At 45.0% G+C, this 13,566-nt stretch overlaps 1 protein-coding gene across 2 annotated transcripts in view; it reads left to right on the top strand.

The window, feature by feature from the left end:
* Positions 1–13,566, top strand: part of UNC5C (unc-5 netrin receptor C) — a 358,142-nt gene that overhangs the window by 331,553 nt on the left and 13,023 nt on the right. For both annotated transcript variants that reach the window (XM_082728148.1, XM_082728149.1), the window contains 2 exons: positions 10,179–10,328; positions 12,342–12,506. In XM_082728148.1, the coding sequence (XP_082584274.1) occupies positions 10,179–10,328; positions 12,342–12,506 (315 nt within the window). The remainder of the gene's footprint in view (positions 1–10,178; positions 10,329–12,341; positions 12,507–13,566) is intronic.

A 13,566-nucleotide genomic window follows, 5' to 3' on the forward strand; every position in this document is an offset into this window, starting at 1 on the left:
TCTCACAGAGCGCTTCTTCTGGTTCCCTTCCTCTCTCCCCACATCCCTGTTTATACAGCAGCCCCTCCATGCTGCACAGTGACCTGCCTCCTACTGCCCACTCGAGGGACCCTCTCTTAGCTCCTGACCTTCACTCTTCAAACCTTTTCTTTCAGCCTCTCCTCAGCCATTCTGGGCTCTGATGCAAAGGAACTCTGCTTCCTTGTTTGGGCTTTAATCCAGCTCCTCTAGCCCTCCATCTCCAAGCAGCAAATGGCACAGGACCAAAAGTGGGTCTCCCCAGACCTGATATTTTCTTTTCGTTACCACTGTGTCCTGGGGACTGCTTCGGAATTGTGGAAACCGTCTCAGAAGGTTGGACTGGGGCAGAGGGGGGAGCCCAGCGGGCCACTCATTCTCAGAGGTTCAGAATTACACAGTCTGCAGAGCTACTGGAAAAACCTGTGGCCCAGTGTCTGGGAGTGAACATATCGAGAATATTAATTCCCACTTTTTATCATATGAGCTTACAGTGTCCATGTGGATGGGGAGGGGAAAAAAAAAAAAAAGAGAGACCACCCCATCAGTCCGTCTCAAGCAAACCGGGAGCATCTTTTCATCTTCCCACCCAGCTCTTTGAGTTTGGCAGCCCTGAGGACACTTTCTCTGAGTTTTGTTAAGCCTGCAGGCAAAAATGGTCACCTGAAACTTAAAAGCTGTGTTTAAGAGTTGAGAAGAATTGCAGAGAATTAGGATGCCAGAGGTGAGTTTTAAAATAAAAGTCAAGGATACTGGGAGACAGGGGTTTCTTTCATCCACCTTTTGGGTGGGTTTTTCTCCCATGCAAGTGCTTGAAGGACCAGCGGGAGCAGTGAGGGGGAGTTCACACAGAAAGATAGAGATGGTAGGGATTGTAAAAACAGTTCAGAGGCCATTCTTGGCTCTCACAGAGAGGTCCCATCTATTGTAAAGACGGAGTTGGATCAAAGATCAGAGTTTTGGGGATGTCTGGGTGGCTCAGTAGGTTAAGCGTCTGCCTTCACCACGGATCATGATACTGGTGTCCTGGGATTGAACCCCACATCGGGCTCCCTGCTGGTCAGGGAGTGTGCTTCTCCCTCTCTCTCGACTCCTCCCCCACCCATGTTCACACTCGCTCTCGCTCTTCCTCTCTCTCCCGCTCACTCTCCCTCTCAAATAAATAAAATCTTTAAAAATCAGTTTTTCTGCTTCCCACCTCTTCAGGCGACTAAAGTAATAATACTGGTATTCTCTCGTTATTTGCAAAGACTTAAATCCTAATATAAAAAGACCAGAAATTAGCACAGAACAAGATTATATGTCAGTAAGTTTTGAAACACCCAGGGAGAAACAGACATCTATGTGGAAATAAGGCATTTCTGTCCCGCTATCCTGAGGGTACTGTTTCTGAGATTTTCCTTTTGTAATAAATAGGTTTATCATAAACCCTGAGATTCAGAACTTAAAAGAAGAGTTATTTGCATACATTACAGACAGCATGTGATGTTTATTGAATTGCTGACAAATGTACATATGATAGGAACTGAATATGTAAATTAACATAAGCTGGTTCTCTACGTGTCGTCGTTTGGCACAGAGAAGAGCCTTCTTTGGATTTCTTCAGCTTTCACGTACCCTAATTCAGGCTGCGGTCTAGAGTATAGAAATTCCGTGAAAGATCATATTATGTGGAAAAGAAGAGAAAATGAAAGAAATGCTGAAAACGAGAAGTGGGAGGTCTCCTTGAGATCTGTGCGATACTGTCTCATGGGCTGCAGCCACAGAAGGTCGCAGGTAGCCCGGAGAAGCTTTTGTCTTCTTCCTCCTGCTAATACTTCCCACTGTCCTTCTGACACCCCTTGCATGGCATCTGTGACCCTGCAGAACCCAGCACACCTCCAGCCTGTCTCTTCCAGGTTTGTGAAGGCTGGCCTTCTCTTAAATTGGCCCTATTAGCCTTATCTTTTCTTTCAGTTCCCTCAAATAGCCTCAAAACTAGCTTGACCTGTGTTTTATAATTTCAGGATGCTGGTCTCTGCAATTAAGTTAATATATTTGTACATGTAACACAAGTATTGTACAACACCAAACAGTGTGTTAAAGATCGCAAATATGTTTCCCTTAACCTTCCGCTGAGTGTATGGGAGGAAGTATGGTGTGGTGGGGAAGCTTGGAGTAGGCTGCTGAATGCGATTAGTTCTGCCCCTCCTCAGGTCCGTGGTTCTGGTCATTGAACTTGACCTCTTTGACTAACAGTCCTTTGGTCTACATCAGAGACCCTTAGACGATTCAAGGAGATTAAAGTTATTAAATTTCCTAGCACAAACAGTATTTGATGATGTTCCTTATTCCTAGCTAGACATTTATATAGAACAGCATTTTGAGGATAATGGCTCAATGAGGATACTAAATCTAGTCGTGATCTAATTGTGAGTTGAGTTTCAGGTTTGTGAGCAGGCTATTTCATCAGCCATATGGAAACAGGGATCTTCTTGGTGAATCTAAACTTAAACTGAATCTTTATTACCTTCTCATGAGTCTTGGCCCTGACCCTACCATATATTTTGGAAATGACCTGCCATGTTGAGTTTATTTTCTGAGAGAGAAGGAAAAGAGAGGAAAAAAATAAAAGTTGTGGTAGGCAGTATAGAGGCCCCCCAAAATATCTGTACTCAATGTTCAGAACCTCCAAATATCTTACCTTACATGGTAAAAGGGACTTTGCCGATATGATTAATGGGCCTTGAGATGAAGAGATTATACTAGATTTTCTGGGTGGGTCTAATGTAATTACATGGTGTGTAAAAGTGGAGAACTTCTCTCAGCTATAGTCCAGGGAGCCATGACCATGGGAGAGAGACCAGAGAGATGTGCCATTGCTGACTTTGAAGATGGAGGAAGGGGACACTGAGCCCAAGAATGTAGTCAACCTCTGGAAGGTGGGAAAGATAGAAAAGCAAATTCTCCCCTAGAGCTTCCAAAAAGGAAGGCAGCCCTAACAACACCTTGACTGTAGCTCGGTGGGACCAGGATCAGACTTTTGATCTACACAACTGTAAGGTAATAAATGTGAGTTGTCTATAGTCATGAAGCCTATGGTAATTTCTTATGGCAAAATTAGAAACTAACGTAGAAATTTAAAAATGGCAAGTTCAGTGGTGAAAAGTAAAACAAGATGGCTCCAGAGGTTCTTGAACAACCTCAAAAGCCCTATTCCTAATTCCAGAGATGTGAGAGATCATCTTTTCTTCAGAAGTACGCTCAGAGGTGGACAGGTGACACAGCTGCTTCCTCGAGTGCCCCCTCCCCTTTGCCATTTTGCTTTAAACATGTCACAAAACACCCTGACCAGGCAGGCCAGACATGGCAGCTCAGACCGAGCATCGGTGGCGGCGATAGCTGCGGGAGCAGCAGGCAGAGCCCTGGAAACCGGGTGACTCGATGGGGAATGTTTGCCCACAGTTCCCAGAGTCCAGCCTTGTTATCATGAGGGATGGAGCACAGCAGACACACTCAGCAAGGAGAGCACAGCACCCCGGTGTGAGCACAGGAAGAAGAGGTAGCAGAGCCAGTGGTGGTGACCCGAGCAGGTGGCAGAGATGACCGAGGGCTGGCCTCTGGGTCCTGTGGCCAGAGGAGGGGAGTCAACTGGCCAGAACGGAGAGTAGCTTGGCTGAAGAGCTGGCAGGGACCAGCAGAGAAGGACAGCCACTCTCTGTGGCCTGTGTTTGGGAAGCATGCAGGCCCACAGCTGTGAGTGCCACAGAGAGCCTTGGCAGCAAAAAGAGAAATTTCTCATCCCCAGTGACAAGGGCAGGTCTCAGCGTGGAATTAGAGAACGAACAGGAGTAAGGCAGGTTCCATAAAGACGGAATGAAGATGCGATTTCTTTTAAACTAAGCCAGCACAACACTTGAGGGCCAGTCTTTTGGAGCACGTGTGGCAGGCTGAATGTCGCCTGGTTTGGGCTCTTGAGACCCCTGGCCCATGTGGTAGAAGCATGATGAAGGTGCGGCTCAGGGTGTGAATTGTGCAATTCGGTCTCCAGTGTCTGGTCTAGCGCCGGGCTCGGAGCATGGAGTGTGGTCCCCTCTCTGCCCAGCTGTCCCCAGGCTGAAAAGCTCAGCCTCACAAAGCTTGGGTTCCCAATGCTGGCCCCGGGCTCCTTGGCAGCCCTCAATACGGCCGGCCGAATTGGGGCTATGTGTTTCCGTCAGGAATAAAGAGTGAACAGACAAATCACATCCACACGATGCAGAGAACAAAGCCAGACAACCTAAAAGAAAGCCTTGATTTCACCTCCTTCCAGCCTTCTCTTCCAGAAGAAATCTTAATGCATTATATGAGATTCGAGTTTAATCATTTGTTTCCTCCCTTCTCTAGCTGATACGATTTCTCATAAGGACAGGAAAGAATTGCTGGGAGGGCAGTGAGGAAAGTGAAGGGGCTTGAGGGGGAGAAGGCTAAAAGCTAGTAACCCACAAAAGGAATGAGCGCTCCTTGAGGAGCTGGAAGCTACAACCAAGGAGGCCGTATAATTCAGAGAAGGGAGGGAAGAGAGGAGGCAGGTTCTTGCACAGAAGGAGGGTGAGCACAGAGCGTGGAGAACAGGCCAGGGGCCCAGCGCTTCACACACTCCCTGGCACAGGGTCCGCTCAGGCAGAGACTTCCTGCATTCTGAAACCTGCGCCCTGAGCATCTCCGCCAGTATCTGTGTTGCTCCGGGGGCTCTCCCGTGCCACTAGCTGGGAGACTGATACTCCAGCGGCCCTGAAGTGGAGGTGGTCTAACCCCTGAAGTAAAGCAGCATGAAAAATTCTGGGGTTAGAAAGACCAGAGTTTGGGAGCTGTAAGGCTCCTGCCGCTCGCCTTGTCCTGGGCTGCGTTCATGAGAGCTGAGCCTCTGGGCTAAGAGCCTGGGAGCGATCTGGGTACCGGCCAGTGGTGCTCCGTCTGTACGTTCACACAGGCCTTTAAAACAGTTCAGATTTATTGTGGCTCTTAAGTGGCCCAGGCTAATGGCTTGGCATGGATAATGTCTTGGTTTAATTGGTTATTGTGAAAGCCGCTTGTTTCTACTGTGGAATCTCTTGTCCCTGCCTTTCAAGCGATCCCTCACAGGCCCCCTGAATCAATACAGCCCTCACTCAGGGCCACTGAAGAGCCTGCACTGGGCAGCCACCGGGCTGGGGAAGCAGCCATCCTGCAGGATTGCTCAGGTCCTGGCATCAGACTCACACAGGGGCTTGCTCCTGGTGACTGTGTGACTGGGGACTGGCGTGTGTTCCCACCTCTGCCAATAACTGACTCCTGAGAGGGCCTGCTCAAGGTTAAGTTACAGGGCTGAAGACCACTGTGACAAAGGAAGTCAGAAAGTGACTCCTTCTCGTAGAAACAGAGCAAGCTCATCAAAGCAGAGTCACCCAGAACCAAACAGGACCCTGAGGGGGGAGACCTGCCAAGAGGGAGGTCAGCCTTTGCAAAGGAAGGTAACATTTATATTTCTGAGAACAAAGAGCCTAGATGATCCGAATTCCTACGATGGCATTTCTTTCCAAGATCACTACATTTTTCGGAAGTCTAACTAAATCCTTTGACTTAAATATATTTTGTTCTTATTCTCTTATAATATTATCTCTCAAGATATTTCCTAACTGTGTGATCCAAAAGCAGCTGTCTGGAAACTGTCTTGGGGCTGAGCGCAATGTTGGGGTCACATGTTTACATGGCGATCTCCCCTCCCTGAGGGGTATGAGGCAGGGTGGAGGGCTCGTACCCCAGAGCTTGACACGGTTTCCAGCAGGCCATGTGCTTTTTACTGATGTTGAATGAATGCTCTCAGGAAGATTAAGGAGACGAAAGTATTTAACTGTAAAGCTATATCTTATTGATTCATACGTTTGTTATTTTTATGTCCTTTTCCTTCTGTGTATCATATGTATAATAAAATGATTTCATGCTGAAGGAATTCAGAAAATCAAGCCTTTTGAAATATAAGTTATGGAATATTTTTAAGTGGGGTCTGTTATAACATGTCTGAGATTAAGACAGTGAAAAACGTAACAATACAGGGCATAAGCCTGACTAGTGTGTCAAGTGGGCTTGCTTCTTCTTTCTTCTGATGTAAGATTTATATAGTTGCCCCTTGAACACTGTGGGAGTTATAGACACTGAACCCCCAGGCAGTTGAAAATCTGCATATAACTTTTGACTTCCCAAAAACTTGACTACTAATAGCCTCCTGTGGACTGAAAACCTTACCAATGACATAAATAGCCCATTAACATGTGTTGTATGTTGTATGTTTTTTTGCACGGTGTTCTTACCATAAAGAAGGCTAGAGAAAAGAAAATGCTATTAAGAAAATTGTCAGGGGGGTGCCTGGGTGGCTCTGTGGGTTAAAGCCTCTGCCTTCGGCTCAGGTCGTGATCCCAGGGTCCTGGGATCGAGCCCCACATCGGGCTTTCTGCTCAGCGGGGACCCTGCTTCCTCCTCTCTCTCTGCCTGCTTCTCTGCCTACTTGTGATCTCTGTCTGCCAAATAAATAAATAAAATCTTTAAAAAAAAGAAAAGAAAAGAAAAGAAAATTGTCAGGAAGAGCAAATACATTTGCAGTCATGTCCTATCCTTGTCAGAAAAACCTGGTATGTAAGAGAACACGTGAAGTTCAAACCTGTATGTGGATTTGTTGTATGTGTCAAGTCATCTCTGACTTGTGTACTTTTAGATGGTTGTAGTTTCCAAGGAGGTGTTTTATTTATCACTTACAATATCTTTAATTAACTTTAATATTTTTAATTTGTGGTTTGGCTATGGTCTCCTCCTTTATTTTGTTATGTTTCCTTGAAGTCGAACACCCTGGGTGTGAGATCTGTTGCCACTTCTCAGGAAGAACATTAAATTTAAGTTTGGTAAGGATTCTTCTTACTGAATCACTTACTCGAGGGCTGATTTCTCCCAGAGTTAGCAGTGAAAAGACATCTGCCCAAGTCAGTGTCTTGAAAATGACCTCACACACCCCAGGCCCAATGAACTTTGGGGACCAAAAAGGTAATAATACTTTTGTGTTTATTCATCTTGGCTCATCCTCTTAACCTTATGTGTATTTTATAATGTAATACAGTAATTTACTGACATGTTACTATATCATTTATAAAAAAGCATAAAATGCATGCTTAATTTTTTGACTGATAGGCATATGCAGTCAGATGTGTTTGGAGAGGACCTCGGCTGTAAGCATGGTACATCCCGATGGACAGTTTATCTTTCACCAGGGTTTGTGTCTAATCAAAGGGGACAAAAAAGTTAGGTTCTCCCAGCTCTGTGCAGCCACTTTGTGTCATTCCTGGTTGATGGAAAAACAGAGAGCTTAAGACTATGGAGATGGGTTCTCTAGCTCCCTTATCTTTAAAATAAATGACATCTTACTGTGGTGCCTGGGTGGCTCAGTCAGTTAAGCTTCCAGCTCTTGATTTTGGCTCAACTCATGATCTCGGGGTTATGAGATCAAACCCGTTGTTTGGCAGCAGGCAGTCTACTTGGGATTCTCTCTCCTTCTGCCCTTCCCCACCCCCACTCTCTTTCTCTAAAATAAATAAGTAAATCTTTAAATCTTTAAAATAAAATAAAATAATATAAAATAAAGTAAAATGAAATGGCATTTTACTTGGTACTTTCAAAAAAGGCTCAAGCCAACGCCATCTTTCCCCATTAGTGAGAACTCTTAATTATGCCTTTTGAGGTGAATGCCAAAGAAACCAAGGACTGAGTCCTATTCTTGGGCTGACTCTCACCCAGACTCCTCATTCAAATGTGGTATTAGATTTCTTGATTTCAAGGTCATGGCCAATAGGCAGTTTAGGTTTTTTTCACTAGTCCTCCCTGCCAAGAAAACTGATAATGTTCTCCATATCCTCCAGCAATCTATGTTGATTGTAGGAATGGGGTGTGGATTCTACATTGTTGGGTACAATTTTCTCCCAGAATACAATGCATCTTCTTTTAGACATCCCAGGGAGATAATTTGGACATAATGAAGATCTATAGTAATCAGATAATTACTATCGATTGCTCTTTAGACGTCTTGATGAGGTAATTAGGGTGTACTGGAAAGAAGCTAGAACTGATTGATTGGCATGAGTGTAATCTCAAAGATTTCTAATTATGTTTCTTTTCTTCTAATGGCTTATAAACAAACATCATTTTAGCTTTAGAATTTGTCAGGTGCCAGGTTCACTGGGAACATCAGCTTTCTCTATTATGCTAACTAGACACCAAACATGATCAACATAAGCTCATTATGCCTTGCTGCTGAAGCAGAAGAAACTGCAATTAACCCTCGCTTTTCTTATTCATCTTCATTTCCACATGGCCAGATCCTTGTCGAGGAATGGAGTGTGAAGTGTTCCACGAGGAACATGTGCGACTCTGGGTTGGGTAGACCTGTAGGGCTTACTGGGGACCCTCAGAGCCTGCTGAGCTGCAGGCACAGAGAGCCAGGGCAAAACATATGTGTCCTGGTGGCCGACTGGCTGGCTGGGAGTCGGCTGACTGCTCAGACTCCTGTCACAAGTAATAGCTACTCATCAGCCAGCAAGGTTGAATCCTCTCGGTGTAAATATTCTGAAGCAGCTGGACCATGCCCGTCTCTCCGTCAATGTGCTGTTGCCTCATCGCTTCCATTAAACACTAATTAGAGGAATCCATGCCTGAGACCATATTCCACATTACCCTAATATTCCCTACACCTTATAGGACCTTTCAGCAGCTTGCATTGTTCAGAATAGTGGCCTGACTCAAAGATGATGGATGCTCAGAACCACTAAGAAGCAGCTAGAAATGAGCTGTTTACATCTAATCAATGATGTTGGTAAGCTCTGCACTTACTGGGCTACATGTGTGTGGGTTAGAATTCATTCAGCAAATGCAGAGTGGATGTATTTCTGGGTAAAAGCCAATCTGGTCCCCACACTCACAATTCTCTGCTGTGATCCATCTGCATTCGGTACTCTGGTAAGTGCCCAACACGTGCGTGTGGAATGACCTGAATGGGCGCTGCGTTATGGAACCCCCTGCTTCCAGCTGGAAATGTCCCCAAGAAAGAAGACCGTGTTTTCCTTTTATATATTTTTTAAAAATCCATTATTTTCCTGAACCCTTTAAAAAGGAAAGAAAGGGCACAAATTGCCTACACATGTGTGTCACTGAAACTTTCAGAGCACGATGAGAGCAGAGTGTGCAGGGATGGTTCTGATGACAAAGGAGACTCAGCATATTTTGTTCATTGATAACTTATGCTTTGCTGCTATTTGGATAATTGCAGCTGTACTTCGAAATGCTTCGTTAACTCCCATTAGCTTGTTTGAGGAATGAAAATCTATTTAGAATTTGTCTTCATGTAACATCTTTATAGTTTAGTGAAGTGATATAGCAAATTTTTTGATCAGCCACAGTTCTTGAGAAATGAGGTATTCTTTTCCATATTTAATCTGAGTGACTGTCTAGTTCAGTATTTGCTGCTGACAGAACTTCCTAATCTGTATTAGTATATTTTCCTCTAATAGGACAGATCATGAGTATATTTTATTTTAGTTTTTGACAATTGGGAATTGTGCAACCAATAATTCTTAGGCAAAAATGTTATTATTTCTATAGGTAAAGAAACTACAAAAAAAAAAAATTGAAAGGAAAAACAAGTGCCAAATGCATTCCAAGTCTTTACTTTTTGCCAAGTCCAAGACATGGGTTTGTTTTCTAGTGATTTGCCCTTTTCCCCCAAAAGTTCATTGAAAATCTACTTACTTTAACTGCTTATTTCTATTTCTGCCTGTTTTTTCTTTCATTTGGAATTCTTCCCATTTGGGGTTCTGATTGTTATTTTCCAGGATTTGATTAAATCTTCGACTTGTCCATCGGGAAATGCAGACTGTACTGAATTTGCCTCACAACATGTGATGCAGGTTGCTGAGAGAGAGTTGATGGTCAGGAGGACTGAGTCACACACAAGCTGGCAGGGGCTTCAGTTGGAGGGTCTCCAGGCTGCAGAAGTGGGTGTGTGTGCGAGTTAGTTGTCGAGTTGGGGAGGCGCGGTGAGGAACATACTCATTTGTTGAGAGAGCCAGCCAGCAGAAGTCATACGATTCAGAGATTTGCTTTTGACTTTGGGCATGTCGTTGTAGGAAGTACTGCAGCTTGAGAGACAGATAGGAGGACAGCTCCTAGAAGAACCCAAGGCTCTTCATTTTAAAGGCAGCACCCACAACCTGCGCCTGTCGATTCACGATATCGCCCATTCGCTCTGGAAAAGTAAATTGCTGGCAAAATACCAGGTAAGGTTCCTGAGCTGAACCAAAGGATTGGAGACAGCTCCGAGAAAGAGGTCTAAAATTATTTAAACATGAGAATTCCTTTCCTTGAAATTAATTCTGTATCAGTACTTGTTTCTCCAAAATGGTATAGAGTTACTTAGGATTTCTGAAAAATACTTCAGAATATTTGAAAGATTTTTTCTTAATTCTCCTTCAAATAATTGTACTCTCATTGTTTTATTTTTAGTAAAAGGACTTCCAAGCTCATCATTTCATTTCATTTTCAGAATAAATGCGAATTGATTAAAAAAGAACCTCAAAAAAATGCATTCCTAAGGAAAAAGGGAAGAACAGTGTTATTCCCCCCATGCTGTGACACACATTAGACTTCAGCATTGTTAAGAAAATACCTTTACCTTGAAAACTTGGAAGTAATACCAATTTGGAAATTGAAATGGCACCTAAAAATAAAATCTGATCAGGATTTTATTAGATAACAGCACAAAAATACTGGTCTAAAGTCCCACTGCATGGACACATGGGAAAAGCAGAGGCCTCTCCAGGGATTGTCACCAGCCACCCCCCAGCTTCTCTGAGCCTGAGCTCCCAGGAGGCTGTGCAACAGGATCTCTAGCCTCATACCCAATCTCAGGAGATGCAGACGCACTTGGATAAACTGCGAGTCCGTGTCTACACACATGCAAATCCAGTCCCACACCCCAAGGCCGCAACTCCACTGACTGACTTTCTGATAAAAGTCAGAGAATATATTAAGAGTTGAAAGGAATATTTCCAGCTCATTCTTAATCTTGTAGGGCTGGTACTTACCCATAAGTCATGGGAAACAAACCTGCTAGCTTGCTAACACTCCGAAGCTTTCATGGGGCTGTCTACCAGACTCTCGGGTGTAACTCAGCACTGAATAGCGGCATCTGGCTTTTGACTTTCTCATTAGATCTCTCCCTTTGCTTTCTTCTCTCCCTTCTTTGCAACTGCCTTAGAGCCCCATAAATCTTTCCCTTTTGTGAGCAATATCCTTTGTGCAACCATAACGGAAAATACTATTTTAATAATAATGATAATCTGACAGTAGTTCAAGCCAAGTCTGCCTGAATTCTTACCATCTGCCAGACACCCGTGCACTTTGATTTACTCCATTTAACCCCAGCAGGTCCATGATTAGGTACTCGTTCGCTTACTTTTTCACAGATAAGGAAACCGAGGCATGGGAAAGTTTACTTACCCCACAACACCAAGTAAGCAAAGGGAGAGTCTTCTAATTTATACTGAATTGGGCTCCAGAGCCTCCGTTCTTAACCACCATATTCTCCCCACTTTATTATTATTATTATTATTATTATTATTATTAATGATGTATCACCCTTTTCTTTCCTTTATGGAAGCAAGATTCTAGGATGGGCTCTGAATGTGGTCCAGACTTTCAGAAAATTTATGTCTGTTAGAGGCTTGGTCCTTTTTAGGCCAAGGATTTTCTTCGGCAGCTCCCCGGGCCCGCAGTGTTCCGCTTGCAGTGAGTTTTGGTTTTCCCCTGTCCTGTGCGGAGGGAGTGCACAGGCATGAAAGGGAACTGGATCAGTGCGTTACCCTTTAGACTTTCTTTGCTTTTCTCCAGAATACCACGGCAGGGATTCCTTTTAATGAGCAATGACTGGAGTGTGTAGGTTTTATTTTGGGAATTCGCTAAACTTTTGAAAAACCACTTACAATGGCTTCTTTTGTAAATGAGGGAGCAGTGGCAGACTGGTTAGGAATTTGGATTCTGGAGTCCAACTCCCCTGGGCTCATAGCGCTGCCACTTAGGAGCTGTGGGATTGGGGGAGGGTGGTGTTTAACGTGTCTGGACCTCGTTATTTTTCATCCGAAAAGTGGGTTGGGATGTCCTTATGCAGGGGCCTGTCGCGAGGATTAAATGAGGTAATGTGTACTTCCTAGAAAAGTACTTGGCAGGCGGCGTCTGAGCGTTGTTTCCAGTGTTAGTCGCTCATCAGTAGTGAACATGGTTATATCCTTTAGGAAATTCCTTTTTATCATATCTGGAGTGGGTCTCAAAGGAACCTCCACTGCACCTTCACCCTGGAAAGATTTAGCCTGAACACCGTGGAGCTGGTCTGCAAACTCTGCGTGCGGCAGGTGGAGGGAGAAGGGCAGATCTTCCAGCTCCACTGCACCGTGTCCGAGGTAAGACGCCCTTGTCGGCCTCAGAGGTCAGGGGAGACCGTGACCCGGGGAAGGAAGGAGAGGTGCGGAGGGTGAAGGGGTCTCGACAGGGGCCATGTGGAGAGTCCGGAAACGTATCGTATAGGTCCTATTTATTAACACAATAACATTTTTAATGAACACGCAGAGCTCGATATATACAAGAAAAGGATAGGAAATCCCTTTCGAAAAATACGCGTTTTCTATCTCAGGACATGAATGTAAGGATCCTGTTCTAACCTTTTAGTTAGAATTTCAAGGATAGGGTAGAACGGAGGTGGCGTGCACGTGGAGTCACTTTTCCTGAAGCCTCCCTGGGTGCACCGTGTTCTCCCCATCCTCCCTTTGAACCGTGGAAACCCTCCACGCTGGAGGAACAAAGGAAAAAGTGTGAGCCACACGGTCAGAAGGCAGCATTTCCCAGGGCCTCGCAGAGCCAAGCTCCGAGCCCCTGACTAAGCCACAAAGAGCAGGACTGTCATATTTTAAAACCACAGGGGGACAGGCGATGATTTAAAAGACTCCTTCTCCCTCACTGTCTCATGCACAGTGACGAATGAAATGTCACTCTGCGCGGTGTGTCTCGCGCTCCATGTTGTATTTAAAGACTGTCTTCCTTGGCAAACCAAGCAGGGGGAAAACATGTCGGGCTCCAGGACACTCCATCCCTCTTTCCCACAGCCTGCCGAGAGCCGTGGCCACCGTTTCCTGCTGTAGTTCCATGAGACTTTTGACTCATAAACAACTTTAGTCACAGACCCCGGTGACATTCATAAGGCATGATCTCGGTGTCAGGGCACCATGGCAACCGCCAGGCCCTCGGAGGCGCAGGCCCTATCTCCCAGGCACACAGCACCACCCCTGCTGGCTCCGGAGGGTGTTTTCACTTTCCAGGCCCAGCAGGTCTGCAAAGTTCAATAACCACCCAGCTCCAGTGACAACAAAGGCTGCGGCATTTTGGAGGGGGGCGAGGACGTCTGCTCCTTTGATGCTTGCCTTCAGTTCAGTGTGAACGTTTGCTGCGTGATGAAAAGCTGGATGA

The sequence above is a fragment of the Mustela nivalis genome (genome assembly GCF_964662115.1).
Source record: "Mustela nivalis genome assembly, chromosome: 4".
In the NCBI taxonomy this organism is placed as follows: Eukaryota; Metazoa; Chordata; class Mammalia; order Carnivora; family Mustelidae; genus Mustela; species Mustela nivalis.